General features: G+C 40.6%; 1 protein-coding gene across 4 annotated transcripts; it reads left to right on the forward strand.

The window, feature by feature from the left end:
* The first annotated feature begins 3,867 nt into the window (after positions 1-3,867).
* Positions 3,868-26,617, forward strand: has3 (hyaluronan synthase 3). 4 transcript variants are annotated; one of them, XM_084734372.1, is made up of 5 exons: positions 3,868-4,615; positions 17,941-18,034; positions 18,225-18,692; positions 21,782-21,883; positions 23,112-26,617. In XM_084734372.1, the coding sequence occupies exons 2-5, from the start codon at positions 18,026-18,028 to the stop codon at positions 24,039-24,041; spliced, it is 1,509 nt and encodes a 502-aa protein (XP_084590498.1). In that variant the 5' UTR covers positions 3,868-4,615; positions 17,941-18,025; the 3' UTR covers positions 24,042-26,617. The 4 variants fall into 4 exon arrangements, with proteins under 4 accessions (XP_084590498.1, XP_084590496.1, XP_084590497.1 ...); XM_084734370.1 differs by having other exon boundaries at positions 3,872-4,615; positions 18,142-18,692; XM_084734371.1 differs by lacking the exon at positions 3,868-4,615 and adding an exon at positions 12,114-12,502 and having other exon boundaries at positions 18,142-18,692.
* Positions 26,618-27,919: the final 1,302 nt, after the last annotated feature.

Here is a 27,919-nt window from a genome sequence, read left to right on the forward strand (position 1 = left end):
GTAGCGCCCCCTGCAGGCGGACATGTGCAATTTTTGGCGTCTGAGGTACGTGCGGGGGTGTGGGCCAGCCCTCAAATTTTCATCGTCCAAACTTGTACGGTTTAGGCTGCAGCATGAGTTTTATCGGGAGAAGAATAAAAATAGAAAAGATGAATAATAATAAAAATCTGAACAAAAACAATAGGGTTCCCAGCACCGCTGGTACTGGGAAACGCGTATGCTTGCATCCGCGTTCCCCAGTCCCCGCGGGCTTGGCCCCCTAATAAACTGTACATGACCCGCCCAGCACCAAACAGCAGACTGGCAAAGTTAGAAAGTAGCTGGTGGAGACAGTGGAGCATCTAGCTGCTAAAGTGCCAGTGCCAAAAAAAGATTTGCGTTAAAGTTTCCCTTAAATTTTCATCTCCGAATGCTTTAGGAAAAAATGGCATAAAATCACCCTAAGGATTTCCTTTGGAGGTCTTATGAGATTACCCTCTAATCTCAAGTGTTTGGCAAAATGTATAGCCTTTTACGTTGCAATCACAGCAGTACCCCCCCCCCCCCCCCCCCCCACCCCCTGCAAATGTCATACATTTTTATAATTTTGTGATATTTTGACTGAGTTTGAGCTCAAAAAAGATTTTACTTCTTTGTGAAGTACATCCCTGCTGCATTTTTTCATTTACAAACAAAGCAGGTTTTTATAATTTTTTTAATTCGAGCCTTAGAGATATTGGGTTTGTTAGAACACTCAGAATGGAGTACAGTTTTGTTATTCCTGGAACAAGCTGCCTTTTAGTGAATTATACAAAAAAAATTACAACTTTCTTTTGTAAATTTCTCTTGCCCCAGCAATTTCACTGCAAACAATGCCTATAAGCATCACAACATGAATCGAAATTTTTTAGAAGAGCTTCTGTGAAATCAGACATTTTAGGCTGCAGAATCCTGCTTAATATTCATCAGGTGGTGATGTGCAAACAGGTAACTGCTTTTTCAGCTTGTTGTTTCCTAGGAGCCAAAAAAATCATTCAATTAGGTAACAAGTGACTGAAAGTTGTTTTGTCACCAGTACCATGAAAGCCGTTCACTGTTTCTGGCACATCAGATACTACCTACTGTGTTCACTTTGGATGCTTAGCAAAAATGTGTTACATCCTCTGATGTTTGAATTATGTAGTTATTTTGTGTACAAGCAGCCAAAAGAAGGCGGCAAACGAGATCCATGTCAGAATGCCAGAAACGCTGTTCCTCGTGACCAGCATTTCTGCCTTCCAGAATACCTTCTGCCTGCAGAATACTTATTAATAACAAGGTCAGGAGGGTGTTGGTGCCTCAGGGAAAAACCAAGGTTTGCTTGCATATTAGCTGACATTGTCTTTAATAGGATGTAATACTGTTCTCTAAGTCAGATGGGTTTTTACGGTCAGTCTTGTTTTCTGAAATTAACAATAAAGAGTTTTTTTTAAAATAAAAAAAAAACTAAATGAAATGCCAATGCTTAATTGGATCAGAGATTTTAATCCACTCAGCTTTTTGCTCAAGGTCATTCTTACTTTGAAACAGCTGGGTGCCTGTCTAACATGCTAACACTGCAGAGTGCAACACACAGCATGAGAGGCATCACCAGTACCCTCGACAGCACCGGAGAACAAAATTACAGCAGAGTATTATGGCTAGGCATAATGGATTTTTTTTTTATTTTGCATTTCAAGAATAAAGTCAGAATGGTTTTTCAACTTTGTTCCTAAATTTACTCTTAGCCTGGTCTTAGTACTCTTCATTACCAAATCATACTAGAGTTCAACTTTTATTCAAATTAAACATGGAATAAATTATGCTACTATTGGATTTCAGTGGTGTCATCCATTACTTGTAATTTTAAGTTCTTTTTATAGACAGGCGCCTTGTGTCTCATACAGATGCTAAAGTGTGTCTCATGATGAGTTTGGATGAGAACGGCTGGCAGCCTGGTTGACCCATAACATAACCATTCTGTTTTAATACTATTCTGAATGCCCCAACGTTATGGCAGTACAGAGCTCAGTGAAGTGGACTGCTCCTTTAAGATACCAAATCTTTAGAGTTTTCATCCTGTCCTGGTGGAGTGTCCCTGTAGCTCAGTTGAGCATGTGCCCCATGTGCTGAGGAGTCATGCGTGTCATCCCTTCTTTCTCCATCTCCTTTCCTGTCTACTTTTCAGCTGGACTATATATCACCCATTCTTGAAAACTGGGACAAATCATGTCCTACCAAAAGCAGCTTTTAAAATGATTATTATACAAATACTCTAACTCACAGGAACAACAATTTAAAACTGTGTTAAAAGCCTTTAAAGGGATAGTTAACCCCTCACGCCAGTTGAAGGTTGGGTTTGGTTTTTTAGTCCACAGGAAAACAGTGTTGCAGAATCACCCAAACAATGGAAGTGAATGGTGACCAGTTTTCAAGTGGAAAAAAACAACAATAAAAACATAAAATGCCTCCATACTGCTCGTCTGGTGTAAGAATTAGTTAGAATTTTACGTTTTGTTTTGTTTTTTCAGTTGTTTTTTGAGTTTGAAAACTGGTCACCATTCACTTCCATTGTTTGGGAGATTCTGCAACACTGATTTCCTGTGAAACTCCAGCAGTGTTTTGTGGACTAAAAAACTGAACTTGACCTTCAATCAGCATGAGGGTGAGTAGATGATGACTGAATTTTAATTTTTGGGTGAACTATCCCTTTAAAATCTAAAAATAACAATGTCTACTAATAACATAGGTGTAAAATTGTGCTATTATAACCATATTTGTTTTAAAATTATTTTTTGATGAAAATGTTACCCCTTAAAGTTGTGTCCCATAATTTTACAAAACCCTGATTTAATAAAAAGGGTTAGCTATACCCTGAGCACCCCTATCTCACTTCCTGGTTTAATAGAGGCAGGAATATTGCTCAAGCACTGGTAAATGTTTTATTTTTTGACAAATATTAAATAATATTGCCTCAACCAGAACATATCAACTCTGCAGTTCTTCTAAATCAAAGCTACATGTAATAAAAATGTAACCATTAGAAGTTTGGTCTGGTATAAGATTTAATGGCTATGAGTCCCATCATAATTGAGGAGTAATAATCAAAACCCCTGCAAAATGCAGTTTTGCAGAAATTCTAAAGAATGAGTGATATAATAAGGGTAAATAGCCCCACAAAAAATTTAGAGGTAAAACAATCCTTGGTTAGTTGTGTACTGAGTTTTTGTTCAGTTAACCGTTAACTACAGCCTGTAACATGGTGACCTGCCTTTAGTTTTACCCCCACAGAGACAGAGGCAGGGAGAGAGTGCTGAAGCCACAGAGCCTGTGACTGCTGAGGAGGTCTATTACAGTAATTACTACATCTCACTATGTGTCACAGTCAGGCAGCCAGAGAGGAGACTGTAGAGTAGAGAGGAGTGTGAAAAAGGCTGTAAACATAGGGTCAAGTTTAGCCTTATTTCCTCTGAGAGTCTGCTTTAATGTGCACTCTATTACCTGACTTAAATGAAATCTGTTGCCGTGTGTCGTGTGTCGATTATTCTGTGAGGCACACTGCAGTTTGTCTCAGCCGTCGTGGAACCTGCAGGACGTCAGCAGCACAGCCTCGGAGCAGGAGAGGAGAGGAGAGCAGAGGGAGGAGGGGGGGTAGATAAATAAGCCTATAAAGGATGCTTTGAGTCAGGCGGAGAGGTGGAGAAGAGAGGGGGTTCTGGTCAAACAGTCCCCAGGCTTGTTGGAGGCTGCTGGCTGCATTGCAGAGAGATAGGGAGCTAGCTGGGGTGTCCAGGGAGGGGAGGGGGGGAAAGAGAGGCAAGGAGAGGGGGTAGAAAGGAGACAGAGAGAGGAGCTGTGGAAGAGAAGCTCAGCAGTGTGGGTCTGCCAGCCAGCCAGCCAGCCGGGCGGGTGGGACAGTGTGACAGAGGAGAAGAGGGGGAGAAGGAGTCAGGCTCTGCTGCAAACAGGAGAGACGAGTTAATACTGCAGCACAGGACAGGACAGAAGGAGGAAGAGGAGGTGAGGAAACCTGGATGATTCATTGCAGGGGAAAAAAGAGGAAATCAGACTTGAGGACGACGCAAGATCCAGCTCCGCACTTTGGCCCTCAGTCTTCACCTTCACCGTCACTTTGGCCCCATGCTCATGGTGGAGATCAGGAGTCAGGATGGAGAGCACCAGAGACCAGACTAACTGCTGCCCCAAACCTGCAATCTGCAGATGTAAGACTGCACCAGCATCAGCTGTTGGCTGAGCACCTCTGATCACATCTCAGCTGGGGGGGCTTCATGCCCTGGGACAGTCCTGGGAGATAGAGGGAGGAGGTGGAGGAGGAGGAGGAGCAGGTGAAGGGGAGGCTGGCTCAGAGAAGTGGTGGAGGGTGGTGGTTAAAGCTGCCTGCTGTATTTTTGGATGTGGGATCTCCTGAATTAAGCGAGCAAGCTGGAATAAAGATGTAGTGTGAGCTGGTGGAAGGAGGGGGACAGAACAAGGAGAGTGCTGTGCTGAGGAGAGGAGAGGGCTGGACGTCCCGGCTCAACGGACGGACCAGGCGGACGGAGATCTGGGGGGAGACCTGAGGGGGAGACGCAGACGGAGGGTCCACTGGATCAGGAAGGTAAGAGTCTCTTAATAATCTGTTTTACACAATTGCCCTCACTAGGACATAATGATACGACAAACCCTGCTTTTGCTGCTCCTCACCTCTACAAAGGGCTTGTTTAACATTTGAACTTGGCTTTAAGATTAAGATCTGATATAATTAACTAGGATAAAGTCTAAAGTCTTTTGAGTGAAAAGAGAATGAATGAAAGTATTCACAAATGAAAACAGGCACAGACTGAATGGAAAATTTTAGAAAAATTGGAATAAGCAACATTAAAGCTCAGTAAGAACATGCAGCACAAAGAGTTGAGTATGTTCAGGCGTGTGTGGTGAATGTGTTTGGAATATGAGGTAGAGAAAATATTTTTCCCTGCCTGTGTGAGTGTGTGTCTGTGTGTGAGTGAGTTAGTCAACTAATCCCTTAAACAGAAGTTATGAAGTGCTGCTCCTTTCTGCTGGGATGTTGTGTGCCCCTGTTCTCATTATCACTGGCTTTGTGGCGTCTTAAGTTCATGCGCTGCTTTTCCCCTCTGTGGAGGCAGACGGAGACAGTTAGGAAACAGTTGACAGGAACGCCTGCGAGTGGCAGTTTGAAGGATTCTGGCGTCTCCAAAGAAAACTGTTTGATTTTCCATGGCATCACTGCCATGCTGGACCTGCCTGGTGTGGTGGCCTTTTATACAAAGCCTGCTGGTATTTGGCAGCTTATGTGTGTGAGCACAGTGAGACCTCAGGTGAAGGAGATTTGTTATCCACAACATATTGTGATGCAGTCAAAAAGGTGGATACGTATGGAAGCCCATTTCTGCCAAAAAAGATCCTCTATGTCATTATAATGAAAGACTTTATCAAAATAGCAAGTTAGCATCTCAAAATATCGCTAGATCGTTATTTTGACAGATTTCCAATTTTTTGTGATAAATCATTATTTTTGAGGCACTAAGTCATTTATCTGAGACAAGGACGTCATTATTTGTAGAGGATTTCTACTTTTTTGTGATACTATGTCATTATTTTGTGATACTACATCATTATTTTGTGATACTACATCATTATTTTGTGATACTACGTCATTATTTTGTGATACTACATCATTATTTTGTGAAACTACGTCATTATTTTGTGATACTATGTCATTATTTTGAGAGAGTTTCTATTTTTTTGAGATACAATGTCACTATTTTGAGATAAGTAAGTCACAATTTTGAGATGTTGTCATTATTTTTGAGATAGTGTCATTATTTCAAGAGAGTTTCAATATTTTTGCGACACTACGTCATTATTTTGAGACACTAAGACACAGTTTTGAGAAAGTTTCTCATTATTTTTAGATGCTGTCTTTATTTTGAGATGAGTAAGTTCCAAATTCATTCATTCAAATTCATTACAGACTTTTGAGATTTCTCATTATTTTGAGATACTATGTCATTATTTTGAGATAAGTATGTTATTATTTATTTAAGTTTCTGTTTTTTTTGCAATACTGCGTCATTATTTTTAGACTGAGTCATAATTTTGAGAAAGGTTTTCAGTATTTTGAGATACTGCATCATTATTTTGAGAAAGTTTCAAATCGTTTGAGATACTATGTCACTATTTTGAGAGTTTTTCATTATTTCGAGATAAGTCATTATTTTGAGTCTCATTTTGTGATACTGTGTCATTATTTCAAGAATGTTTCTCATTAAAGTCATTATTTTGAGATCCCAGGGTATTAGCTCGAGGAACGTTTCTCATGATGATGACTTACAGGTTGTTTTTTCCCATCATTTTGTGTGAAATAGACTCTAGAATCAAGACTAGAGTGAAAGAATCAAAGCAAGACTGTCACTTGTGAAGGAGGAAATAACACATTCTTCCACTTACAAATGAAAAATTGAATTCATCATGAATAAAATGCACCTGTGCTCATTTTGACTTAGTTTGGTACGACCAGTAGCTTATGGTGGCTAATGTTAACAAACTTTAGAGAGCTGTGTAACTGACTTTATTCAGTCAGGTCTAAATTTATGACTCGGTTCAACTTGTGCTACTGTGACATGATATTTTAGCATGATTGCATTCAGTGCATTCAGATGTACAAGTAGGTACAATATATGTCACCAGCAGGCTTTGGGAGTAATGGATTACATGTAACAGGATTACTGGATACAAAAGAAAATTGACAGTATTACAGATTACAGATAAATTTAGTAAAAATTGGGATTATTAGTACAATAAAGAATAAAGAAGAATATTTCACCATGCACAGTTTACACACAGTTTCACCATTTTTTGTCTTTGACTAAATCAGTCAATCAATAATTTAAAAAAAATAATAAAGGAAGGAACAGCTGGACAAACTTATAAATTTAGCAATGAACATAAAACACTTAGAGCTGCGATGATTAATAGATTGTGACTATTAAATTAATCTGCATCTATTTGTATTTTTAAAGAAAAGACAAAGTCCATATTCTTTGATTTCAGCTTCTTAAATGTGAATATTTTCTGGTTTCTTTACTCCTCTCTGACAGTAAACTGAATATTTTTGAGCTGTGGACAAAACAAGACATTTGAGGACGTCATCTTGGGGTCTGATCAACATTTTTCACCATTTTACAAAACAAATACCTAATTGATTAATGGAGAAAATAATCAACTAACCAGTGATTAAAATAATCATTAGGCACAGCCCTAAAAACACTATTTTAGGTTAAACTATTAACTTTAATTTATACTGAGATATGTAATGGAAAGTAATCAAATTACATTACGTTAATGTGATACTTATATTAAGTTACTGACTACATTATTTTAAACAGGTAATTAGTAACTGTATCAGAATACATTTTTAAAGTAACCCTCCAAACCCTGGTCATCAGGAGCCATGTTTGTTGTTTCCTCCTCACACTTGGTCAGCTGCAGTCAGTTGAAGGAGTGTTTCAGATCTTGGTTATAGAGACAAATCCCAACATAATTATCACCCAACTTCCTCTCCTCTCTACCGAGCTTAATAGCTGCTCTCATCAAACTCCTTTCCAGCAGCAGCAGAGAGCTCTTTTCAGTGGCAAACAATGTGCAATACCAGCTCAACACCAAGCAACAGAAAGAGAAATAATTACAACTAACTAGAGAACACAGTGGAGTGTTTAACAGCTTCCATTTGCAGTCTGAGAAGTAGTGACCAATCATGTTCGAGCAGGTTTTAGTTGCATACAGAGAACAAAGAAGTGGGACACATTGGCCCAAATGCAATCTTATCAGTTACCATATGAGGATGATTTAGCTTTTTATCAGCTTCTTAATTTATCAGCATTTATATCCAGATATGTTTATAGAGGTTAGCCTCCAGTGCCTTTCTAGCCAGTATTTTCAAGTTGCTAATCGGACTATAAACAATGACAGAAGAGGTATTGGCCCTGATATCTGTTATCTGGATGTCCGCTGGCTGCAACATGGTTGTCAGATGTTAGCGGATGGGAATGGTGGAGACCAAAACTGAGTTAAAATGAGACTGAATGTTGGACTTTTTGTCAGGTGGACAAAAACAAGACTCCAAGTTCATAATTATCTTGCTCTGTAAGCAGGCAATAGCTTGTTCTGTTCTTATGGTCTAACCCAGTGTTTCTTCTGCACCAACTCAGAAAATACTGAGCTCTCTGAGTACCACCATACTGTTTCGCGCCATTTGTTGCAACTTTTAATGCAGCTGCAGGATTCATTCTCCTCCTGATCTGCGCTTCTCTTCGTAATAGTTCCCATTTGGAGGCGCTATTGCAGTGTTTTGGAAACATTCATATTCAGTCTCCTCATTTTCCTTCTGCCAACTATGTCACCATCACAGTTTAGCTCATAACTCCCAGTGATGGATGACATACATACATGCTACGTGCAAGATCACTACTACATAGCAGGCTGATATTGAAACAAAACTACATTTCAGTGATCTCATCTTTTCTTTTGAAATTTTGTAGTATTTTGACAGTTTTTTTTTTTTTTGATAGTTTTGATATTTGTGTGCAGTGCTGAGATTCCTACATCCTATCTTTTCCATGTGATAATTGTAGTGAGGACACATCTCACTACAATTTGATTGTCTATATCTACATTTTTCTTTCTCTCTTTTCTCCCTCCATTATTAATTGATTGCATTCAGAAAATAGCTATTTTATTCTCCTCAAACTCTTCTGCAAACTTTATATAGAAAGATATGGCTTTCAGCAGCCGCCTTGCAGCAGAATTACAGATTGTGTGGATACCGTAGTGTGGCGGTGGTGCTGTCACGCACTGCTCAAGCGTGTAGTGTGAACGAGCCGTGACACTGTTGCTAGAGGAAGCCATGGAATGACCAAAATAGAAAGGATGCATCCTTTTGAGTATAATTATACCGCTCATTTCAGGGTAGGAGTTGTTGAGATTTTTTGCTTTGGATAAAACAGACTGGGTAATACTGGCATCGCCATAATCAGGGACTTATCATGCATACTGTGATTTACATCAGGTTTTGAGTGTAGTTTACTCTATATCACATTGTTACACAAAGATTGTTACAATGAGCTTTTTTCCCACAGAACATGAATGAAAGGCCAGAGGACACACTGGGCCAGTCTTAACAGTCTGTGACACGACATCAAACAGAGCTGAAATACAACCCAGGTTTACTTTCTCTGTATTTTTGTACTGAGTGGTCATCCTGTGACTCGTCACACAGGTCTGTTCAGCTGTGAGTGCTTTATTATAAGTCAGCAGCTACATCATTTCCTTCATTATGTAATGAAGTCTGTAAAAGAGGATTTTGTGTTACTGGAGACAGTGAGAGAGCCCTCTAGTGGCAAATGACTCTGAAACCCCAGACATCTTTTTACAGGTTGCCTTTTTTGTGCTCCTCATCACTAGATCAAACACCATTTATTATCATATGTCTTCATATTAAACAGTGACATGAAAAGTTTTTTTTTTTTTTTTTTTTTTAAATCTCTCGAGTTTGTTTTAAAAAGCAGGTGCGTTTGCAGCCGTCCTCAGCTTTTACTCTGACTGCTGTTGTGAGTGTGTGTGTTCATGCAGTCCTCACCTCAATCTGTTCACCTGATTGCTCAGACACTATAACTCACCAACCCACTGCTTTCTCTGTTCCTTTTCTCCTCCCACTGAGTATACTTCTACAGAGAAAAAGGCAACTTTTCTCAGTTAAAAGTTATGGACAGATGCGTAGGAGACTTAGTGATAAAAAGTAGAAATATCAAAAATCACACACACTCTGAACTCATTTTAAAAAAAAAATTTTACAATTTATTTTGGCATTTATTATCAAAACTGCTTCCGTGTGAGGACAGCTGATTATTAGGGAACAGTACACTTTCATTACAACTGTAAAGAGCAGAGATTTCAAGATACCAATCGTGCCATGAATTCTAGGGAAATGTATGCAAAATGGCACAGCATATGTTGAATGAACTCTGGCATACATAGTAATATGTTTGTCAAACTGTCATACAGTGTAGAAATATTACTTAGGAGGGAAATATTTTGTAAATGTGTAATGTGAAAGGCATTACTTATAGTGACGAGCCAACAGAGAATCATCACCAACTTTGTAGGCAGTGCTGTGCAAGAGCTAGCTAAAGCTAAACCTGCAGCTCTGGAGCCACATGCAGCTCTTTAGCCCCTTTCCAGTGACTCACTCTGACTTTGGCAACAAATTATATGGAACTGACACAACAGTTATTTCTTTAACCATTTATTTTTCATTTATCATTGTTGTAGAGCTATGAAAAAGTTGAGACAACTCAACATTTCAAGGCAACATACTGCAATAGATTTTTGAGTCCAACCAACTACTAATCTTTTGTTGAGATAATTTACTCCTCTTTTTTTAGATAAACTTAAATCTTTGAGTTTTAGAACTCCACAAGAACTGTATTTTAAAAAAATTCAAGTGAAAGTGACTGACTAAATTTTGATATTGGATTTTCTAAAACTCGAAGATTCAGGTTCATCTAAAGGAAAATAGTAAATTATCTCAACTAAAGATTATAGGTTAGTTAAATTTAAAAGTTTATTTCAAAACATAAACGTTTAAGTTGTGCTTAAAACTTAAATCTATTGCAGTATGTTGCCTTGAAAATTTTAAGCTATTTTTTTACTGTGTAAAGTGATTCTTACATTTACCAACTAAAATAGCCTGGACTAGCACTTAAATCATGCCTGAAAAGTTGAACCAGCTGAGGCTGATGCTGACAAAATTCCGACAGAAAGCAACCCAAACCCGATCCTTGTTAGCGTTTTTCAGCTCGAACCCGATTACAGCCTGACATTTTTCTTAACAAGCTTCCCTCTATATACCAAACAGTACTAGTTTTCAGTGACAGGGACAATACATGCAGGGAAATGGAATTGGCAACGACTAGATTGGGGAAGAAACTGAAAATAAATAAATAAATATAGTACAGCCCAAGCCCAACGTGAGCCTGTTAAATGTGTGAGAAATAAGGCCCACCTGCTAGATGGTAGCCCTGCATTGCCAGACTAATTTGAAAACATTTATTAATCAGAAACCTCTCATTTTGTTTTGGCACAGACCAAAATGTCTCTGGGCGCACGCAATTGGATAGACCAACAACCAAACAGAGCAACAAAATGGTGTGACATAACATTAAGTGACATAATACTTGGTCCATTTTCAAGCAGGAAAATAATAGCATGCTGGTCACAAACTGTCTCGAATTACAGCTAAACAGTACATTAAAAAGTGTTTCTGAAAAAAGTTGATGTAAGAAATCAGAAATTGATTCTTTTGATCAGCGCTGCCGGACAGTTGATCTGACTTTTGTGAGCCTGGTGCGTTGCGGTCAAAACATGTGACATGTGACTTTTCACATCTGGACCAGTGAAACTCCTCTGCTGATATCATACCAAACTGCTAGCCAGATTTGTAAATAAATAACTGTTTGCTAATACATTAGCCATGATAAATCTGCTGCCCCCGAGTGAATTAAGTTTTTCTGACTGAAGCACAGTGAAGAAGTGAGACTTGAGGATGTCTACACATGGCATTGATGCCAAGAGCTACTGAGTAAAAAACATCTGTCTGAAGTGACCAATATCTTTGAGAACTTAACAAAGCATAGAAAATTGTATCCCTGAACTTATTTCTGCCTCTGGAGCAGATCTACTTCAACTTTGACCTCCACATAACCATATGTGATCATTTTTTGAACTTTTTGTTGCTTTATTGTAAATGTCGGATGGTGACACATAAGGAGGCATTGAGTGCATCATCTGTCTCCTTCATGCCCTGCTTCCTAATTTCCCTCCCTTTTTTTCTCACTCCTCCCAACACTCTTTTTCCAAACCCCAACCCCTCCCTTCTTCCTTCTCCCTCAGCTGGGTAAAAGTCCCTGTCCAGGGGCCAAATCCATCACTCACTAACATGTCCCCACCTCCTCACCTGGACTCCCAGGCAGCCCATTCAGTCAAATGGCCTGGATGCAGGAAATCCTTCCCATGAGGCACTTCCACTCCTAGGATACAACTTAAGAGTATTACTACTGTTTTGGTTAATGTGACTTGTACCTGGAAATGGTGCTCTTCACCCTTTTTAACTTTTTCATTTTTTTTTCCATCTACCAAACCTGCTTAACTTGGACATTTGGAATTACCTGCATCTTGGATTATTTGTAAAACCTGGCTGCCTGGACAGCTTTTCTAGCAAACATGGATCCTAATGTGGGCCTGCATGTAGACTTGGACCACATTTTCACAGACTAGGTGAATGTGATCACCATCACTACAAAATCACTTATTATACTACTATTCTTTGAGGACTACAAGTCTATTAGATATGTCCTTTTTACCACATTTCCACATAAATGTGACTTTTTTTTCCCAGTGGGATTGAATTCATACTGAAGACTATAAGGTGATTGTGTTTTTTTCTTTTTCTTTTCAGCTTTCACAGTTTTGATGATGTGTCATTTCACAGGGTTCGTTCAGTTTCTGTGGATTTCTGGAATAGGAACCTGATGTTCTAACAGAGAAAACACAACCTTTCTGAACTCAGAGACAAGATGGCCACATTATCTACCATTACTGAATTTTGCTTTATCGTGCTGATCAGAGGAAAGCAATTTAGAATGCTTTTAATTCGTAAACCTTTACTTTGGTTTGCCTCCATTGGACAGTGAAAGGTAGTACAATTCCTGCAAATAATGGAGGAATGTTTTCATTTTTAATTTCATTCATGGCAGCCACCAGCAATATTTCGGCATCCAGCATTTATCCATTAAAACACCGAGTCATGACTGTACTGCAGTCAGGACAGACCAGCAGATACAATCTTGGGGCTAATTGCACCCCCCGTCAATCCTCTGACTAATCCCAGGTCCCAGCCTGCCAGCAACCCCCTCTGGTAACTGTGGCCCTCCAATCAAGCAGTCCATGTTACTGTGGGCTTGTTATCTGGCCTGTGGCCCCGGGGCATTCAAAACCACGTTGCCTCAGCCTGCTGGTATAATTCACCATGGCTCACATATCGAGCCAAAGCTCTTTTCTCCGTGGCTCACAGTAGCAAAAATCAGATCCATATACATCCTAAAAGGACATACAGTTGACTATATAGATAAAAAACTATATAAAAACTAACAACACAAACAACAGAAGGATCAAACAACATGAAAACAGGGGAATTAAATAAAGTTAGACTTGTGCTGTGATAAAATCCAGCAATGTGTTAAATATTTATAAAAGCTTTGCTATAAAAGAATGTTTGAAGTGGAAATTTAAAAGATGCTAATGACATAACTCATTGGTTCCCAACGTGGGGTTCCTGGTGCCCCCTTAAAGGGCCTCAGCTTTCCTTAGATACAAGTGGGAAGGGGGAGGGTTAGGGTTGTAACTAGTCTGATTTCAAAAGGTAGAGTATTGTTGTAATTGTTATATGTGTTATTATTAAGTCAAGATTTCTAGCGGCCTGGTTTGGAGTGAGGGAGCTGAACTTGCTGTGAACCAGGCTAATGAAGTTTGTCAGTGATCTCTGATATAATGTCATCTGATTTGAAAAAGTTTTGCAATATCCAGCATTTGACAGAGATGATCCAAACTGTAGACTTGCTGTACTGAAGATAAACATATAACTGACTGTTACCTGCATAAGGCCGAAATGACACCCTCCATGTCTGCAAATACACAAGCTTCCACTAGGGTTTGTGTGATGTAAATGTTGTCATCAGAGGGTGTAAGCCAGGCTCTGTGCAGACATGTGCCTCCAATTCATTGCTTCTACACTATAACAAGCTACGAAATACCATCTGCTCATGTGTGGAGCATGTCGTCCACAGTCTCCAGAAAGCACAGAACTAGTATACATCTGTGGTGACTGTATCTGTCCATGTAGGGATCAGTTTGAGATGCTTACTTTAAATACAATTTTCAATGTTTTGAGCGACACAAATCAAATTCCATTCACATCATTCTGACGTATCTTAAAACTTTGTAAAATAAAACCAGATCAAAATCCTTTCACTGAAATCTTAATCTGGCTGGAACAGATCAGGTTTTATATTTGACTTAATGTGTTGGGGTTTTTTTAATCATCATTTGACTGATGCAATTATCCAAAATGAGGCTGAGTGCAACAGCAGAATGAACTAGAATACCATTCTAACCAGAATCATCAGACAAGAGATGCAAAAAAGAAAAAGGGAGAACAGAGATCTTAGAAAAATTAGACAGTCAAATTCTGGTACTGAGATTATTCTGAAGAGCCTCTAAATGACATTGATGAGCGTCTGCTTTGTGTGTGTTCCAGAACCATTATTTACAAAATTCCCCTTTCTGTCAGTACTGCCAGTATCACATAGACTGTAGAGAGTAGATCCGTGGAGAGAGTGTGATTCAGTGCCAGGATGTAAATGTGTACATCCACTCAGAGAGGCAGATAAATCTGTCTGTGCCAGTGTGTCCTCACCAAGCTGAGTGTAATAACATAAATATCAGTCTGTCTCTCCTGGGTGGACCTGGCCAGGTGGGGTGAGGAGGGAGCAGGAGGTAATTTCATGAATGAAAGGACAGAATTGTTCCTCCATTTCGACTGGTCCTGAGCGCTGGCCAAACCCCGGCTGGCCTTTAATTAGAGCTATTAACCCAGAGAGAGGGAAGAAGGGAGCACCAGAGGGGCTGATGGGAGGAGGGGTGAGAGGAGAGGAAGGTGGGAGGAAGATGAAAGAGAGTACAAAATAGGCAGGCAGGTGGTGTTCAACTCTAGGTTCTTTAACTTAAAGTTATTGAATAAAGTTATTGAATGGCTATCAAATCTGAGCCCAGTAGTAGTTGTGCAATATGGTTATAGTAAGATAGAAGTAATATTAATAGTACTGATGGTAGTGATAATGGAGGTGGGACCAAATCATTGTTTTGCAAGTCACAGTCTCAAGTCTTTGCACTCAAGTCCCAAGTCAAAACAGGCAAAGTGAAGACTGAGAAGTCCTTAGTCAAGTCCAAAGTTACAAGTCATCTTTTCAAGTTTTGAGTTTCTAGTCTCTTGATTTACAAAGGTACTTAGCTGTTGAGCTAATATTAGCTAAGCATTAGCTTGCTAACTAAGTTAATATTAGCTTGACGTCCCGTCCTTTGTGCAACTTGAAAAGTTGAATGATGTTGGATGTTGTTACATCTCAGTAATTTTTGACCTGCATGTTTTGTTGTTGTCCAGCGCATAAAACAAAATTGTCTTTGGTATCATTTTTTTTACAGCTAGCTCAGTAATTTAATGTTATGGTTCTCGTAGCACTGCAGCTTGAAAGTGGATCTGGTGAATTCTACTCACTGAGAATGAATAGCGTTAACATTAGCTGATTCAGGAAATGAACAGAAATAAATTAATTTGTACGTCAGACAGTGAAGAAGGAAGTTGGGGAACGTGTAAATGTAACATGAGTTAAACTTTAGTCACCTCAGATAGATTTTCATCAACAAAGACAACAACTCCCATGATCCCACGCTACTTCACAATGTCAAACTATGGCTTTTGTTATTGTTTTAGCGAGGGAGACCCCTACAACTTACAGAAGACATTACATATCGTACGTTTAAAGTCCAAGTTAAGTTGTGAGTCTTTTCAAAAAGTGTATTTTGTCAAGTCAAGTCTAAAGTCATCAATTTCTTTCTTGAGTCTGACTCGAGACCACCAAGTTATGTGTCTCCAGTCCACATCTCTGACTAGTAATAAAAAAAAATACCAGCAATTTTAGTGCAAGTAGTAATAGCAACAACAATAACACTGGTTTATCAGTGGTACTACTAATTGCAAAAGGGGTTGAGAAGAAATAGTAGCAGTGTAGGTGTGAACCACCACTACAAAGGGCAGTTAGTATTTTCTCTTGGGCTCCTGGTAGCGTGCCTCTATGATGTCAGTAACTGATGACGGTGTCTCTCCAGCTGATTAAAGGTTTACAGAAAAGAAAACAGGAAATGGCACTTGGGTCAACGTAATGAGGAGTTACAAGCTCCCTCTGTCTGAGCCTTCAGTAGATCTCCAGAGTCCAGAGGCCCCGCTCTCTGTCCCACCTGACATGTACAACAGACCTGTGTTCATGTTCTGAATAACATGTTCAACTTCCTCACGTGTGTGTCCATATGTGCATTTAAAGGGAAAGTTCAGCACTTGTCATGTAGACCTGCACTCAGGGCTGATGGTAAATGCAGTTAATTGAAGCAGCGAATTCCTCAATGCATGCTTGACAGAGAAAGCTGAGCTCTCCTGCTGCAAATCTGTTGTTGTTCCTGCATCGAGTGATGTCACAGTGATGTCGCTGGGGTTGAGGAGGAACCACAGATTATTTCAGCTTGCCTTTCGAGTCTGCTCCGCTGGTAGCCAACGGCTGTGATAACTATTTCTGTCACCTAACGCTATGCTCTGGCGAACAAAGTAGTAACTATAGGCTACAATTAAAATGATACAAGGCAACATGGACATGGAAATCAGAAGTTTGCATGCAATGCATCCTGGTACGTAGGCACTGCCAGCATAACTCCCACGAGCAGGGGCAGTCAGCTGTGGCACTGAGGAATTTATTGCCTTACATTTACCATCAACACTGACTGGGCGTCCACAAGAAACTGCTGAATTTTTACTTTTAGGAGAAAATAATATATAATACGAGGTCCAGCATACTGGACTAAAGCAACTTAATTTAATTGAATGACATATGTGGTGGTGCAGTAGTTAGCACTGCCGCCTCCCAGCTCCCCCGCTGGATCAGGGCCTTTCTGTGCGGAGTTTGCATGTTCTCCCCATGTCTGCGTGGGTTCTCTCTGGGTTCTCCGGCTTCCTCCCACAGTCCAAAGACATGCTTGCTAGGTTAATTGGTGACTCTAAATTGCCCGTAGGTATGAATGTGAGTGTGAGTGGTTGTCTGTCTCTATGTGTCAGTCCTGTGATGAACTGGTGACTTGTCCAGGGTGAACCCCGCCTCTCGCCCAATGTCAGCCGGGATAGACTCCAGCAGCCCGCGACCCTTACGGAATAAGCGGTTACAGAAAAAGAATGAATGAATGAATGTTTCAATGCCAGATGCAACTTCATCAGAGAAGAGACTCACATGAAAGACATGAAGGTATATCAAGCCTTGATGTGTTAAAAACTGTTGTCCTGTGTGCTCCAGTATACTTTGTACCTATTTTCCAAGTCTCACCTGTGACAAGATTATGGCAGATGCTTTTCGCACCTGGTTTGAATATCCAATGTGTCAATTTGCACCCAGGGTGGAATAACTTCTGTGGCTATTTATGCTCAGGTGTACGTAGCCTAGAATAGCAGAGACAAGCACCCAGGTGTCTGTATCCAATAATGGATACCAGGGCTGGAAATTGCCAATGTGGCTATTTACACCCTCATGGCAGAGACAAACTTTTGCTTAAACCTAACTATATAGTTTTGCTACTGAAACCTGAAAATAATAATAAATTAGAAATAATAAAAAATAATAAACCATGTAATTTCATACTACTGTCACACAACAACTGTCCAGAGGACTCAAACCCCACTCTCCTACAAGTAAGTCCTGCACACACCACAACCTTTAATCAACAATGAATTTGTCGCTCTGTATAGCCAAAATAAGGTGGTTGGTTGTGAATAGAAAAGTTGCTTCTATGTGTCGATCCGTACACAGGTACAAATAGATGCTCTACAAGATTATCCTGCCCTTGAGAGTACCAGACAGGTCTACAGTTTGTTATGAGTCGGTTGTAGCATGTTCAAGTTCTTCCTTCATCTAATGAGCAATGCACAGTGACAGATGTCCTCCAGTTAGAACCAATTCAAACACTTTATTTGCTTTTATTTTTCTCCACCTCCAGATGCCCTCTCGCTGCAGGAATGCGCTGAACATCGTGGTCACCACCCTTTTTGCTGCGGTGGTCCTCTTCACCATCCTGCTGGCCTATGTCACAGGTTCACTTGTAAATTTCAGTGATATACACACAGAGAAACATGTTCATGAGAATCAAAACAAGTGATATTCATGTTTTGTTTTTCAACTCTATGTCTTTGTTATGAAGGCTACCAGTTCATCCACACTGAGCAGCACCACCTCTCCTTTGGCCTCTATGGTGCTTTCCTCTCCCTCCACCTCTTCCTGCAGAGCCTTTTCGCCTTCCTGGAGCATCGGCGGATGAGAAGCCCAGCCCGGCCCCAGCACCTCCGTCGCTCCGTGGCCCTCTGCATCGCTGCCTACCAGGAGGACCCAGACTACCTGAGGAAGTGCTTGCGGAGCGTCCGCCGAATCTCTTTCCCTGGCCTGAAGGTGGTGCTGGTGGTGGATGGGAACCGGCCCGAGGATCGCTACATGATGGACATCTTCCAGGAGGTGATGGGCGGGGCTGACCAGGCGGGCAGTATGGTGTGGAAAGGAAACTATCACAGTGATGGGAGTGGTGGAGGAGGTGTCGGAGGTGGAGGGAGGAGCACGGTGCACATGGAGGAGGCAGCGCGTGTGGCCCGGCTGGTCAGAAGTTGCAGGTACTCCTGTATCATGCAGGAGTGGGGAGGGAAGAGAGAAGTGATGTACACTGCCTTTAAAGCACTGGGGGACAGTGTGGATTATGTGCAGGTAAGGACCAAACACACAGATAACAGGGCTGTAGTCAGAGTCTGTGTAACGCAGTGGTTCCCAAACCGGGGGGGCCAGTAAAACAAAGAAGAATGAATATGATTTATGCAAATGGAAAGAAACAAACAAGAGTCATACTGACCTTATAGCTTAACTAAAATGCAACTTTTGAATCCATTTATATCAGTTGCTTCCCCCATTGTTCATGATTTTGGGCTGCAACTAATGATTATTTTCATTGTTGATTAATCAGTCAATCATTTTCTCAACTGACTGATTAATTAATCTCGTCACAATCTTGTCATTTGAAAAACACTGTGGGTCCAAACATGTAAAAACAGGTGGAGCGCACAGACGTACGTCCATGTCTGGACCTATTTTTCAACTCAGCGATCATTCTGGCAATAATTTTTCCACTAATCAAGAAGTTGTTTGGTCCATAAAGTGTCATACAATGTTGATCAGAGTCTGAGATGACGTCCTGAAATGTCTTGATTTGTCCACAACTTAAAGATATTCAGTTTACAGTCAGAGAGGAGTAGAGAAACTAGAAAATATTCACATTTAAGAAACTGAGAAGAATTTGGACATTTTTTTTTTCTTAAAAAAAATGATGATTAACTGATAATAGTTGATTGATTCAACAGTTGATTAACAGTCTATTAATTGTTGCAGCTCTATAATGATCGATAAAAAAAATTGTGGGTGGGGGTACGTGAACTTTTTTCAGCCTTTGAAGGGGGCATCACAGAAAAACTTTGGAACCAACTGATATAATGTTTTATGTTGGTTGTTAGGTTTATGAATTGTTTGTTCTTTGTTAATTACTCTATGGTATTCACACACTTCACAGTCAAGCTTCAAATACCCTGCCATAAACTTCTTCTGGGGCTTGTGATGACAAGTAATATTTAGTAGTGTTGACAGGTTAGGTAGCTAACAGGATTTCTTTGTAGCTAACGTTAGCAGTCTTGGCCTTATCTGTAAATGTTTCTTTAAACTAGACATTGAGTCCTTGGATGATGATAGCGCTTTCAAATCTGACAGAACTGTCACTGTACTGTGATGTTGGTCCCCTTTTATGATTTAAAGACAAAGTGATGGCAAATTTTCAACCCAGTAATTTGTGTGCATTGTGTGTAGTATATCACTCTTAATTTCAAAATGTATTTTAATATTGTAAATTGGCTTGGACTTGACACTTATATTTTTAATGGAAAGCCTGCGTTACAAACTGTAGGTGTGGAGTTAAAAAGGCATGCATGTATTCCAGGCAGAGAGGACCCAATGAAAAGATGATATTGCATATGCTGTATATTCCATTGAATTATGGGAAATTTAGGAACCAGCTTTTTGGAGAGCAGTCCATGCAAAGAAAAGTCAGCATATCTTAAATCTGCAGCTTCAGTTTTGTTTGTTTGAGTCCCTCAACTTAATGGAACTGCAGTCCTAAAATGTTGGAGAATCCCGTTAATTTCAGAGTGACACTCAGAGTGAAGTTCAGTTCTGACATTAAAGTCAAAGGTCAAAATAACAGCTATGCTACCTGCACTGTGCACACTTGCATAAACTTGGTGACTGTGCAGTTTTCAGCCACTTCTAAAGGGTACCTGCCCTTTTCCACTGTTCTATTTAGTTGCTGCAGTGACTTCAGAGTATTTTCATCTCCAACAGAAGAAGAAAGTTTTCTTATATTAAGTTAACAGAAGATTTTGGTAGCAGGCCCCACGCTAAAACATTTCCATTAAACACCAATAAACAGGGGTGGCAGAGTGTGCCAAAAATAATCACATCATCAAAATAATCACAAAGCCATCAGTGGAGGCCCATTTATATTCATCTGCACACTCCAACCAGATATCATTAAATCAGCTGTATTGCTGATGTGATATCTGCCCTGCCTCTGTGCTGGTGCATACTGATGTCAGCCGTCCTCTGAATAACATTGATTTCAAACAGGAAACTGAGCATGGTGTGCACACTGTGAATGCTAACAGTGTATTTGTGAGTCAGATTTGTATGTAGTAGAAAATAAAATAAAAAATACACTTTTTTTTTTTTTTACCTGTAGTGTTATTTACCCATCAAGATAGTTTTGGTTTGAGGTGCAGAGGTTTGGAGATATCAGCTGCAGAGATGTCTGCTTTCTCTCTAATATAATGAAACTCAGCTTGTGGTGCTCAAAGCACCAAAAAATACATTTGAAAATCAAAACCAGTGACTCTTTCCTAAGATCATGACCAGGTTACTCAAGATAAAAAAAAAACAGTAGTTCCAGTTGATTCTAAAGTAGTTCTGGTGGATTCTACTCCAGTAGGAAAGTATGGGGGATTATTTTGAGTACCTGGGTCACAAAGCACCCACAAATACAATGCAATGTCTCTTTCTAGAAATAGTGACCCAGTTACTCTGGATATTCCACACACCTTGTTGTGGACAGTTTCATGTAGGAACTGCTACTCTTTCTACTGAATTACACCTGTCAATCGTACTTCACTCAGAAAAAAACATGCATCTAGTTCAATTAAAATGGAGAAAAGGCAGACATCTCTACAGCTGAGCTCTCCAAAACTCTGCAACTCACACCAAAACTATCTAGATGAATAAACAGGACTACAGGTAAGAGGTAAAAATCTGCATTTTTGATTCCAGGGTGAACTGTCCCTTAAACTGTATAACAAAGTGCCATCAGGGCAATGGGCAACTATGAGTGTTGATTGCCTATTTCTAAACAGAAATTTAAAGCAAACACTCAATGAAAACATTGGACCTCTCTTATAAAGAACTGACTTATTTGCAATCCAAAACAAAGGACCAATGATGGACAGACAACTCACTCTTCACAGCCAGCTGCTGCATGACCTCTGTGCCCTCGCTGTGGGTCAATGGTCATGTCCACACCTGACCCAACTTTTGTGCAGTTACAATGAAGCAGCTGGGATCTCTGTCTGCAGCCTCTCATTTCTCTCATGGATTTCAGCATTAATACCACTCAGTGTTCTGCAACACCTGCAGCCTTCATTTCTCCCATGCTTGTATATTTTTGAGTCTGAGTATGATCCCTGTGTGTTTGCTGTATCCTTTTTCAGGTGTGTGACTCAGACACAGTTCTAGACCCAGCATGTACCATAGAAATGCTGAAGATTCTTGAGGAAGATCCAATGGTGGGAGGAGTCGGTGGAGATGTGCAGGTAAAATACAAAAGAAATTTCAAGTGTAATAGAGTTCTGCAGGGATAGAATATTTTTGTAGGCCAGACCCCAAGTAAGAATTGCTCTGGTTCCCTCCACTTAAAGCCAATAGAATGTTTCCATTGGATTTTGGATTATTGCAGAAAATAAGACCTTTTATGATTTTTGAAGCTTAAAGTTAAAATTAGGCTGTAAACAAATTCCACCATGGTCGCATGACTTCACATCACCACCACTAAGCAGAGGTGGGAGTAAGTCCCACCTGTCCAAGTCACAAGCAAGTCTCAAATGTTAACCTTCAAGTCTCAAGCAAGTCCCAAGTTACTGTGGTGACTCATGTCATGTCAACAGTCATTATCTATTCACCCTAAAACTGACTGAAGGTTAGGTTTAGTTTTTCTGTCCACAAACCACTTTCTGGAAAACAGTGTCTTCTAAACATCTTCTAAACAATAGAAGTGAACGGTGACCACTTCTTAAATGTAAAAAATAAAAGCCTCAGCTTGGAGCCGCATTTATGTGCACATGCACACTGTCTGAACTGGGTGTGTGTGGTGTGACGGTGTGCAAACAGTATGTCGGGGCTTTAGCTGACCTGGGTTATGCCAGACAAGCAGTATGGAGGCATTTTATGTTTTTTTCCCAGTTGTTTTCTACATTTGAAAACTGGTCACCTTTCACTTACATTGTGTGGGAGATTCTGCAACACTGCTTTCCTCCAGCAGTTTTGCAGACTAAAAAACTAAACCACACCCTCAGTCGTCATGAGGGTGAGTAGATAATGACTGAATTTTCATTTCATTTCCCTTTTTTTGTCCCTGACAACCTCTGCAGACTCATTTAGCCACTTGTTAACAACCATGGGGAATTTGCACATTTTATATTATAGTTAAAAATGTGAAAATCTCTTACGTTTGTGTTAACCACAGATCTCATTCAGACATCTAATCAAAAACCCAATGACTTTGAGATGAGGGAACTGGAATTAAGTGCTAACATGCTAACTCCTTTATGGGTCTCAATATGACTCATTCCTGCAGCACTCTATGAAGGCCTAAGACTACAATGTTTGGTTTGAAAGTCACGAACAAACTCTAGGGCCACCAAGAGGGGTAACTTGAATGCTCACTACAATGTGCCAGAGAAGTAAAATTAACTCTTAAGATTGTCCTTTTCTTCCTTTCTGGATTATTTTGGACTCATTTCTCTACACTTTCCTGTCCTCCAGATCCTTAACAAGTATGACTCGTGGATCTCATTCCTAAGCAGCGTGCGCTACTGGATGGCCTTCAACATTGAGCGGGCCTGCCAGTCCTACTTTGGATGCGTCCAGTGTATCAGTGGTCCTCTGGGGATGTACAGGAGCTCTTTGCTCCAGCGCTTCCTGGAGCCTTGGTACCACCAGACCTTCCTAGGCTCCAAGTGCAGCTTTGGTGATGATCGTCACCTCACCAACCGGGTGCTCAGCTTCGGCTACAAGACAAAATTCACAGCACGATCGCAGTGCCAGACTGAGACTCCGACACAGTATCTGCGTTGGCTCAACCAGCAGACTCGATGGAGCAAGTCTTACTTCCGTGAGTGGCTCTACAACGCCCTGTGGTTCCACAAGCACAGCCTCTGGATGACCTATGAGTCTGTGGTCACAGGCTTTTTCCCCTTCTTCTTGGTTGCCACGGTCATCCATCTCTTCTACCGTGGAAGGCTGTGGAACATCCTGCTCTTCTTATTGACAGTCCAGCTGGTTGGGATGGTGAAGGCCACCTACGCCTGTTTCCTGCGTGGCAGCCTGGTCATGATCTTCATGTCACTCTATTCTCTGCTCTACATGTCCAGCTTGCTCCCTGCCAAAATATTCGCCTTGCTCACTATCAACAAGGCTGGATGGGGCACTTCAGGCCGCAGGAAGATTGTGGTCAACTTCATCGGTGCTGTGCCTGTCACAGTGTGGGCCATGGTGCTGCTCGGAGGTGTGGCGTACACAATCTACTGTGAAACACAGGAGCCGTTCAGTGAGACAGAGAAAGCCTTGCTGATAGCAGGGACGATACTCTACGCCTGCTATTGGCTCATTCTACTGGTGCTGTACTTAGCAATCGTAGCCAAGCGGTGTAACAAGAGGGAGGAGCAGTATCACCTGCCATATGCAGAAGCATAACCCTGTTACTGGAGAGACTGGTGGGACATTTGTGCTGAGTTTCACTGCTGTGTGATTCCAGTAAGGTCTCTGTTGACCCTGTGAAGTGCTCAAGTGATGAGCTGTGAACCGGGAACACACTCACATCTTCATCACTGGTGCTAAAAATGTGTGAATCTGAAATCTGAGCAGCAGGAATCTAATCCAGTTAAGGGAGACTCCAAGATGACTGGATCCATGTAGCTCTCCCATTTATGCTCAATGGTGCTTCATATTGAAAAACCAAACCAAACAGAACTGATTCAGTTTATAAAGTGTTCATACACTTGTAATAGTGACATGCTCAGAAGAACATTAGGTAGTTTGTGGGTACAGGTTAGTTGTAACTGTGAAAGGGTGTAGTATGGTGTTTTAATATAAAGCAGAAAAGGGAAAAAATAAGACTAAAGGCCTTTTCACACCGCTGCGCAGTAGCCCAGTTATTCAGTGAGGGGTAGGCAGCAGAGGGGAAGCGGTTTCAATCATAGCAGAAGGGGTAAGAAGCTGTTATCGCTCATGTGAACACGCACAGATTTTGCTCCACCGTTAAAAGTTCACTTTGCTGAACTTCTGGCAGTTGCTGCCTGGCTTTGGCCAATCAAATAGAAGGGGGTAGCAGGCATTGTGGATCAGAAATAAGCAATCATGCAGGAGCTGATAGTGCTGGTGTCTGAATGCCGGTGCTAGCCAGGTACAAGGACAACCAGAAGAAAAACTGGGCTTGGAACAACATTTCGACCAAACTACTATGTGTTGTGGACTTCTGGATGGGTTGTACCAACGATTCGACATTGACAGAAACACCTGCCTGTCATAACAGCCTTGGAAATGCTTTGCTTCTTGGGGGAATGCTCTAGCGGGTAGGTGGTTACCATGTGGCGGTGTAAAAGGGCCTTAAGAGACAGTTTTTCATGTCCTTCATTTTAATAAAGATGAAGCAGGATAAAATATGATGGAACTGAGCTTACAACGTAAATAAAATAGCAAAGCAATTCTCTCAAATCAGTCAAAGCACCTCTATTTTAGGCAAGAAGAGGAAAACTAAGATGGATGTAGACATTGGAGTGTATCATAAAAGTTTCAGGCAGAATGCAAAGCAAATTTTAGTGGTGCAATAGCCTGCATAGTCAAGTGAATGACCTGCAAGTTAGAAATTTGTCATTGTAAAAATGTGTGCTGATCTCAGCGTTTTATGATTCCATTTCATAAAAGTATAAAGACACGATAAAAAAAATGGTATTGACTGAAGGAAAATAACACGAGCTGAAGTTCTTGATGAGTTCTGAGATTAGTCAGATGTGACACATTCCATATACTGTGTAACGTCTATATAGTTGGTACATTGTCCAGCAAAATTCATGTGAAAAATTTGGTTTGTGTTCTGTCTCAACACACCTTAAAGCATAGGTTAGGGTTGGGTTAGGTAAAGTCTATCTTAATACAATGCTCACATGCCATATGAACACTGATTCATTGAGTCATTGGTTTCTACAAACAGCTTCCTCCTTGTTCTGGCTGTGAAGTGATGTCTTTTTAATGCATCTACAATTGAGAGCAATGTGGCACAAAATCCACAGTCCTCCTGTGTAAAAATTCTTTCCAAAGTTCAACAATCTGATATGGGTATGTCTTAAAACAAGTCTAAATTATTTACATCCACGAGTTGCATCTTCTTTATTTTAGACATTGTGGCTTCACAAGCAGCCCTACAGTTTGGAGGAACCTCAGCTGCTCTGTTCTCATTGCATCTAAAGAGTTGAAACTACGTAGACTTACTTAGGCACAAGTGTCATTATTCCTATTCTGGTGGAAGCCTATCGGGTTCATTCCTATGTTTCCAGGGTCCTCTGTATCCCAGCTGTGCAGCACATAATAGGTTAGAGTTACTGGTTTATTAGAGAACATAGTACCCTTTGAACATAAGACCATGTAAAATTAGGCCCCTGGGAACATAGGACATTGGGAACATAGGACCTTGTGAACTTAGGACCCTGGGAGAGCACATATGTAGAACTAGGGAACATAAGACCCTTTTTCCAAGTTCCCATAATATGCCATATAAGTCTGGGGAACGGAGGACTTTGAGAACACAAGGCCCTAGGACCAAAAGACCTTGGGAACATAGGACCCTGGGAACATAGGACCTTGGTAACTTAGGACTTTTGGAGCTTAGGATTCTGATAACATAGGATCTTTGGAACCTAGAACCCTGTGAGAGCACATATGTAGAACTGGAACAGAACATAAGACCCTTTGCCTAAGTTCCCATAATATGCCATATAAGTCTTGGGAACAGAGGACTTTGAGAACATAGGACCCTGAGATCATAGACCCTTGGGAACATAGGAACCTGGGAACATAGGACCTTGGGAACTTAGGACGCTGGGAACATAGGATCATAGGAGCCTAGGACCCTGGGAGAACACATATGTAGAACTAAGGAACATAAAGCCCTTTGTCAAGTTCCCATAATATGCCATATAAGTCTGGGGGAATTAAGGAATTTCAGAACATATGATGCTGAGATCATAGACCTTTTGGAATTTAGAAATCTGGGAACATAAGACCAATGGAACATAAAATCTCGGGAACTTAGGACCCAGGGAACATAAGACCTTGGAAACATAGGACCCTGGGATCATAGATACCAAACTGATATTAACCTTTCATTAAATTATGGTAAGATGGTGAGCAAGCTGACCCCACCAATGTCAACATGATGGAGTGTTACTGCCAAACATGCGAGACTCCAGCAGACTTGGGGTAATTTCCTGTATGGATAACAATTTCCCCTTTGCATCTTCACTTTGTGTGTCACAGCTAAGGAATACTTCTGGGATACCTGAGCCCCCCTTCCCTTAAAGTGTAGTCATGTTCAGAAAGTATTGCTACACAGCCAGTGTGTACAGGAGGGATAATTACAGTGACCTAAAAGTCTGGGTATGTGTGTATCAAGATAGACTTGACAAGTTCAAATTTATCCTTCGAAACCGTCCATATTATGACAGAGACTGCTGCTGAGAGTTAACAAAATTCAGGAAATGAAGAGAATATGAGATGTTCTCTTGTCACACTACATTGGATGTAATGGTGTGGATGTCTTCAGGGCAGAGACTGAGACAGCTTGTGTGGTTATTCCTCAGCCCTCATGTACTCTCATCAGCCATGAACAGCACAATCATCTGCTCCAGCTGTACTTTGTGGCGCAGCTATGATTTACCAGAACAGACAATCTAACATTTCTGAACATGTGACATGCAGCTGTATCCTTGGTGCTGTCGAGCAGTAACTTATCGTTGTACATTGTGGTCCAACTCTCAGTTTACACTCACCAGTGGGTTGTAGTTTCATTCAGTGCTTCAGAGATTTTTTATATGGTCACTTTTATATATTGTAAAGGTGCCAAATTACGTTTGTGTAACAGTAAAGTTTTACTACTGGACACTGTTCTCTTAGCTTTGGACATGTGTGTCCTTTTACACTAGATGTTGCCTTTGTTTATTCATTGCATCAACAGCAGTGTGAAGACTGAAGACCAAAGAGATTTCTTCTGAAGTGAGACTTGAGAGCTTTGCTTTCACTGTGTTATTTTTTCATGTTTTTTAATCTCATATGATTCAGATCAGGCACGAATTTCAGTTCTGGTATGGTTCATAAACTAAACATCTAGACCTTTTGTCAAGTGTGAACTCCATCAGCATATCTGTGCCTACACTGATAGCTTTGTGCCATTTAAGTTAAGTATTGTTTTATTTTACGCAGACTGTATTTGTTAAAACTTGAAAGTTCAGAAAGGACACATACATTAAAAGGAACTTGTGTGTATAGTCTTGGTTGGCCTTTCTGTAGGGTTAACCAGC

Source organism: Lutjanus erythropterus, chromosome 13, assembly GCF_056507025.1.
Source record: "Lutjanus erythropterus isolate fLutEry1 chromosome 13, fLutEry1.hap2, whole genome shotgun sequence".
Classification (NCBI taxonomy): domain Eukaryota; kingdom Metazoa; phylum Chordata; class Actinopteri; order Lutjaniformes; family Lutjanidae; genus Lutjanus; species Lutjanus erythropterus.

Excerpts from the sequence above, each read along its gene's own strand:
- has3 (XM_084734370.1), top strand. The coding sequence starts at position 17,941 with ATGCCCTCTCGCTGCAGGAATGCGCTGAACATCGTGGTCACCACCCTT. Across the intron at positions 18,693-21,781 it reads ACAGTGTGGATTATGTGCAG|GTGTGTGACTCAGACACAGT; the intron begins GTAAGGACCAAA and ends ATCCTTTTTCAG. Across the intron at positions 21,884-23,111 it reads GAGTCGGTGGAGATGTGCAG|ATCCTTAACAAGTATGACTC; the intron begins GTAAAATACAAA and ends CCTGTCCTCCAG.